The sequence below is a fragment of the Penaeus vannamei genome, chromosome 8, assembly GCF_042767895.1.
Source record: "Penaeus vannamei isolate JL-2024 chromosome 8, ASM4276789v1, whole genome shotgun sequence".
In the NCBI taxonomy this organism is placed as follows: domain Eukaryota; kingdom Metazoa; phylum Arthropoda; class Malacostraca; order Decapoda; family Penaeidae; genus Penaeus; species Penaeus vannamei.
The window spans coordinates 2,099,375-2,106,874 of record NC_091556.1 but is presented as its reverse complement, the minus strand read 5'-3'; the positions used below and the strand labels follow the sequence as shown (position 1 = coordinate 2,106,874).

Genomic DNA, 7,500 nt, shown 5'->3' with positions numbered 1-7,500 from the left:
CCACAAACTGTCCAAAATTATATACATGAGTAAAGACCAAAGGGCCAAGATCATCAATACTTTGGCACTGAACTTGTATCTCATTTCCCCCCCGTTCCATGTTAAATGTTCGATTCTATGTAACTTTTCTCTTCATTTCATGCCCTACTCTACTGTCATAAGAAACAGTAAACCTCTATCACTTTCTGTCACTTGCGGATATCAAAAACTGCATAAAGCGATGTACCTGTATTCTCTTCTGAATCATGGTTACAGGATCACAACAAGATCTACTAAATCAGAATTTATACATCACCATCATTATTGTCATTATCATTATCATATTATCATTATAATCATAGTCATCATCATAATCACAGTAATGACACTCAACATCAATCCCATCACCATAAATATTGTCACTATTATCATAATTTTCCATATCATAACACACAGTCTATAAAAATGGATGATTATATTTATTCACACCTGCCAATAAGCGAAGATTACATTTATTCACACCTGTCATTTAGTGAAGTTCTGATGAAGTACCTTAAAACAAATACACCATAATTCAACTTTTTCATCTTGATAATAAAAGTTTAATCAATAATATCATATTTCAATCAATAAGAATCACTTAACATAAACTTAAGAGAATAAGAGAATTTAAAGAAAAGAAAAGAAAGAAAAAAAATCTACTTCGTGTTTATCTAATCTGCATATATAATTCAAGACCATTATCTGCAAGAAATTCATGAAGGATAAATAGAGTCGAGCACTACCTGTCAAAATTACTTCAGATGTGCAAAGAAAGTTATGGTAAGATCTTACCAGTAACACTACTAGTCAAAATTGCCTGTAAAAACACCAGTTAAATATTACTACCAGCAAGAGTAACGACAATAATACCACTACCATTCAAAATAATTTCAGATACGTAAAGAAAGCACTGGTATTCAAATGACAGTCAAATAGATTTAATATCTTAATACTGTCATCTTGTAGATCAGATGACTCTAACCCATTAAGTGTTACATTAGTTTACAAATGGCGTACCCCCAGAAGTTACACAAAAATTGAGATTTTTCTTCTTATCCCAAACAACCCCAAATCAACCAAGAAACACAAATGAAAAGGGGTCAGAGTGCCATTCTTAAATCCCCGCACTAGATTGCCAGACCGGGACTTCCCCACCCCTGTTGTTGTCACATCTTCTCCCTTTGCTTCTGATGTGCTTCATACGCTGTTTTCCAGCATATTTTACATGTAACCATTAGTTTATTCTGTAAAACTATATACATAAACTGAATAAACTCATTTTCAAAACAAAATCATATAAATAACATAAATATAAGGTTGATGGCAGAGGGCCCCTCATGCTCATCATCATTGCTTTCCTCACTCTCAGAATGACCTTCACCAAATACATAATCCCTATCTTTATCAATATCATCTTAGGGGTCATCACTATGAGTCCCCCTCATCATCAATAAATTCATCATCTTCGCCTGAAAGCAATGAAAGAATGCTGGGTATATCTAGGAACCTCTGGGCGTACCCAATGCAAGCAGAGAAACACAGAAAGAACACAATGATGAATATAGAAACTATGAAACTCTGGTGATCTAAAGATATTATCTGATGACGCAATAGCTGTCATAAAAATAAAAAAAAAACAGTAAATAAATGTTTATAACCCCCCCCCCCTTGCTTTTAAAACAGGAAATTTTTACTTATTTCATTTTATGGGTCATTTTAACCTTATCCACATGAAACTGATCCGAAATAGAAGGCCTTCATTTAAAGTCCTAAATAATCATGGTGCATTGATGCGTGATTTCAGCGGCTACTGTGCATTTTGGTTAGAGTCAACATTCCATATATTCTGGGAAATTAGTCAGGATGGGTCTTTATGTAATGATAAATTGCCAAGATTTAACATTACATAAGGAACTTTGCCTGAATATATAAATTGAATGTTTATCAGCTTTTGCTTACGTGTTTCCTGGCAAAGAGCGCAATACCAAAAACAATTACACCAGTCTTGATAATAAAACCAGCCAAAGCAAATATTTATCAGACACCTGCACATCTGAGACCTGCTTCCCGACAGTCAGCAAAGCCCCCCACTCCTGCAGGTGCTCCAGCAATGGCCAACAGAATTCCACACCCTTTATTCAGCTGGCAAGAGAGCCTGCAGATCTCCCTTTTTAATTCACCATCTAATGAGAAAGTCCTATAGATAATGGTGGATGATGGCCGATTTATATCAGTTGTAGCATGATATTGTATCACAAGTGGCTTGTACTTGAGTGATGTAGGCCTATGTGACTGATCTGAGCAAGTTTAAAGTTCATTTTGAAAGAACAGGAACAATATACATATCAAAACGCAAGTTCTGGAAGTATGCTAAACGTTTATCTCTAACCATCATTCACATTCGCCCTCTCTCTCGCTCTCTTACGTTTTTTCTAAATATAAAATTCAAATCTTCCAATAACCTGATACTTAACAATTTCTAAAGTATACGAGAATATCAGAAAGAATAATGCAATAAATGATGAATAACCACAAAATCCCTTCACGACGCCAAGCAAAACCTGGCAAACCTCTCCCTTCCAAAAAACAAAAACAAACCAAATTAAAAACAAAAGAAAAAAATATCACAAACACCTTTACCATTCTTTTATTACAAAACCAAACGATCTCCCGACCTTAAATTACAACAAACCCCACACAATCGCACTACTAAATCCCCCCGAGTCATTCAAAATCACATAATGATCGACTAACCAAGAGATAAACTTAGAACATCCCGTGAAGCCATGATCGAGATCAGAACGTAGTCTCCCTTCGACGTCTCGATTGACACTGAGTTTATTTTCGTCTCGTTGCTCAATTTAAACTCAAACGTGTCGTAATGTTGCAGAAAGGGCACTAAAACAGTCTTTTAGGATCTTTTAAAAATTCAAAGCAATTTAAAAAAGAGGATTGGAATAGTCTGTGGTGATTTTATTCATATTCTTTTCATAGATATTGCGGAGCGCGAATGCGGTTATTGTGATGTGGTAGCGAGGCATCCGGCACAGTTGGGGGAGTTTGGTGGCAGATCGGGCACTGTTTCTCTTACATTAGTTCGACATTTTGGCCTTATTTTGGAAGGGTTATGTATTTAAAGGTCAAAATTATTGAGAGTCGGGGAGGTTGCGTTTGAAAGTTGAATGGTTATTGTATTTGTGAATGCATGATGTAAACGAGAGAGAGAGAGAGAGAGAGAGAGAGAGAGAGAGAGAGAGAGAGAGAGAGAGAGAGAGAGAGAAAGAGAGAGAGAGAGAGAGAGAGAGAGAGAGAGAGAGAGAGAGAGAGAGAGAGAGAGAGAGAGAGAGAGAGAGAGAGAGAGAGAGAGAGAGAGAGAGAGAGAGAGAGGGAGAGAGAGAGAGAGAGAGAGACTGAAAGGCAGAATGAATGAATTAATGAACTTCCTTTTATTAGAAGACTGTGTTCTAAAAGACTACAACGCTGCCTTGAATAAAGCATTATTATAAATGAAATAAAGTTAACTGGCTCTTATATAAATCTTTTTTTATATCACCAGTCCTATGAGAAAGCATAACACCCAAGTCTTCAACAGCAACAAATCTATATTCCGTTTACAATAATACATTTTTGCATTATCTGCCCTGAGGAGATAATTCAGATCTTTATTGAATAGAAAAACACTCATGGATCTATATAACTGGCTGTCGAGAGTAATTAAAAAGATGAAGTATACATATGTGTTGATGTTGAGTAGCTATAGAGGTGTGGTGTTATATATATATTTTGATATAAACTGCTCTATCCACACGTGTTCTGAGGTATCCAAGTGTTCAGTCAGTAAGTGTCAGCTGTGTTGATTTGTTTGATGTATCAGAGGTAATCTGTTGTCTAGAATAATAGAGAATACATGAGTACACGTATGTTTGGGTGGTATGTTTGATATATTTAATCTCATGTGTTAGAGTAACGTGGGGATTTTAATATGAATGTGAGTTTATTTGTCAGTTATCAGGTCCATTGTTTTGGGATTGTATTATTGTGTATATTTTGACTGACGAGGGGCGTTCAGTAAAGATTTCCCCTGACCCACTTCCCATGGACGAACGGGAATAAAACGTCGTATAATTATTAGTCTTTCTCTACTTAGGTGACACATATGTGGAGAAAGACACACCTTTTTTATACAGCTGTGGACTCCTGGCAAGTAGAAGGTAGCGCGTTGCCTTTAAAGCTATGAAGTGGTTTCAGAAATCAGCGCATCATCACCTTGAAAACGTTTGCCCTTCAGAAATGACTTCATGGGCGGAAAGAGGTGAAAGACAGATGGTGCAAAGTCATGAGAATAAGGAGGAGGATGAAGGATGTCGTAGCCACAGGACCGCGCCTCCATCTGGGCAATGTAGTTGGAGGCAGACGCCTTTGGTCGACAATCCGCGCCTCTTGGATCTACCTCCCGCAATTCCTGTAGGAGTGAAGCGTTGGAAGCTCCCGTAACTGTAGTTCCTTTTGCCAGGAAATCCATCATCACTACTCCATGCTGGTCTTAAATGACTGTGCCTATGGCCGTGAGTACCGAGGATGTGACACGTGCCTTTTTGGGAAGTGGTGAGTCAAAGTGCTTCTTTTCTTTAGACTGGGCCTCAGTTTCTGGATCATTTGGAGACAAGTTTCATCCTGCGTAGTTAGTCTGTCCATAAAGTCCTCCTGATTTTCTTGGCACTTGGCTAGAAGAGCCTTGGGATAATGGACTTATTCCTGCTTCTGGAAAGGCGTGAGTAGCCTGGGAACCCATCGAGCAGGCAACTTTTGCACATGCAGATGGTCAGGAACGATATTGTCCACAGACCCAACACTACTCTTAACACCCTGAACAGACTGAGTTGAGTGCTTCTTGGGCCAGCTGACGAAATGTAATAAGGCGATCTCCCAAAAATGGCAATCACTTGTCCTCGTCAACGGCGGACTGGGGTCGCCCTGGGATAGGAACCGTTTCCGCAGATCTCCAACCACACCTAAACTAGCGATGCCAATGTTTAACAACGTCATATGACGGGGCATCCTCCCTATAAGTTGCTTTAATTTCATCGAAGGTCTTTTGGTATGCGGCCATTCGAGTATAAAAAACCTGATGCTCCACTGGTTTCACTTTCACACCTCACTGCACCTTCACCGCTGTAACAGAAAACATGTTGTGAGTTATGGACTGGAAATAACACATAACTTAGAGAGATGTGTATCATTATGCACGTGACATTGGTAACCTCAATAATTTGGAAGGTACAGTTTCATCGACTTTGTGCAATTCCTAGCTAACTTACTGATTTTATTCATAGAGCAAGTGTTTGTCGTGATGTGGATGTTAAACGGAATTTGGCATCGATACAAAATTGACAAGCATTTTGAAATTATTAATGTGTGACTTCAGCGGATGAATTTACAGTTGATAATTCGACGCGGTTCTGTAACCCCCATAAAAAACCGGGTTTTTATAGCATGTAATAAAACTTTTTAAATGCATTTGCGAAAATTGATTATGTTCATGTCTATATTTCAATTAATGACCTTAAAATTTATGTTCAGACTAATTGGCGTTTGATATTAATTTTTGTAAATATTATTCATTCGTTATGACAGATATCTTAAGTCAAATTTAAGAACATAATTGGTATATATTTGCTAAATCACTTTACAGTATCCAGTTATTTATTTTCTTGTATAGATTTTTTTTAATTGCTACTCAGTGTCAGTATGTTATTATCATTATTATTGGTATTGTTAACCTTACTATCATTATTGTCATTACTGTATATTCAATGTTATCACTATCATCATCTTCAAATTCATACCGTGATATCCTTTACAGAAATGTTTTGCTACTTTTTCTCATGTCCACCATCGGTCTTTACCATCTACAGGTTTCTCTCTCTCTCTCTCTCTCTTCCTCCCTCCCTCCCTCCCTCCCTCCCTCCCTCCCTCTCTCTCTCTCTCTCTCTCTCTCTCTCTCTCTCTCTTTCTCTCTCTCTCTCTCTCTCTCTCTCTCTCTCTCTCTCTCTCTCTCTCTCTCTCTCTCTCTCTCTCTCTCTCTCTCTCTCTCTCTCTCTCTCACTCTATATACCTATCTATTTATCTATCTCTATCATTCTTTCATGTGTTTTGCTTCCGCTGTGGAATCTTGCTAGCCCTGCCGGTGTGAATATGAACACAAAACACTCCGAGGCATGGGCTGGAACATGAGATAATGTTAGGGACAAAATATGTAAGGGAGTTTAATGGCGTTTCATTGAATATCGGGATTTGTCTCATCGAAAACCGTTAACAGGGCCGGCGTCAAGGTCTTCAGTAGGTTAGCTCCCCTTTGCCAATTCATCGAACTCTGGAACCAGACTCAAGTTTGGATTATCAATCTTTTGGTCAGGCTCAGGCTCATCATCTGGGGAAGTAGATGAGTCAGATGAGTCGGATTTTAGAGAATTCATTACAAAGAGCTTGTTGTGTTGTTTTTGGGAGGAATGAACTGTTACAGCGGTTCCCAAATAGTTTTTTTTTTCTAGAGGGAACAGCTATCATGAATCTCTATACTTGGTTGCGACCCCTGTCTGTTCTAAAATTAGGCTTGAATTGTATCTTTATATTATATTTAAATTATTCAATAGATATATGCAGTCCGATAAACAAAAGTCCACAATTATGACCACATTTTCTTGTTCTAGTCAGAATTCAGTGGATTTGTTTTTCTTTTATTTTCGTTACAACACTACCTGGATGTAGGAAGGCAGAGACGTGCCTGATGTAGGATTAGCGGTTAGGACTACATTTTTTAAGCATTGTGTTATAATCAAGCAATATTTATTCCGTAACCCTGAACCTGTATGAGACTACATATACGCTGAAAACATCAAAATTAGGAACTGACCACGTTTGGTATTTTGAGGTCTTGGGGACCCCAGGAAAAACCGCTTAGGACCCCAGGGTTGAGAAAGACTGTGCTATTGTTTGCTTGCCCTTCTTTTATCTCTCTTTGCTTTTCTCTGTCTCTCCTTTTCTCGCCTCTCTCTCTGCCTCTCTCTAAGGTATGTGTTAACTAATGTGATGTAGTTATAACGCCATGAAAACAATTCTGAACCTGGTTTAAATGTAACAGAACCATTACCAGGTACTGGAAATGAGTTTAGTTATACTTCGGTTAATTATCTTTATAAAGAAGTGGTGTGAAGCTGAATACGATTTTTAAAAGTGCCCCAAAGTATATGTAAATATATGTATTACGTATCAGCTGATTAGTATAAACAAGAAATTTGGCGAATCGGAGAGAGTTGCCAGTTCATTATTTCTTGAGATACGCTGAAGTGGAACCCGGATGTAAACAAACCCCACCGCCCCGCCCCCCAATAAAGTTTAATAAGATAATTACTCAGGAGCATTCGGATGTCTGTCATATGTCAATAGGTGCACACTTGACAGCTCCGTTTTTATGTTACC

At 38.1% G+C, this 7,500-nt stretch overlaps 1 protein-coding gene across 2 annotated transcripts in view; it reads right to left on the bottom strand.

The window, feature by feature from the left end:
- Window positions 1–2,851, bottom strand: part of LOC113829331 (uncharacterized) — a 9,461-nt gene extending 6,610 nt beyond the window's left edge. Inside the window, exons 1-2 of one of the 2 annotated variants that reach the window (XM_070124167.1) lie at window positions 2,776–2,851; window positions 469–531 (exon numbers count right to left, since the gene is read on the bottom strand). In XM_070124167.1, coding sequence (XP_069980268.1) covers window positions 469–508 — 40 coding nt within the window. In that variant the 5' untranslated portion in view covers window positions 509–531; window positions 2,776–2,851. The remainder of the gene's footprint in view (window positions 1–468; window positions 532–2,775) is intronic. The other variant, XM_027382484.2, reaches the window with a different exon arrangement.
- Window positions 2,852–7,500: the final 4,649 nt, after the last annotated feature.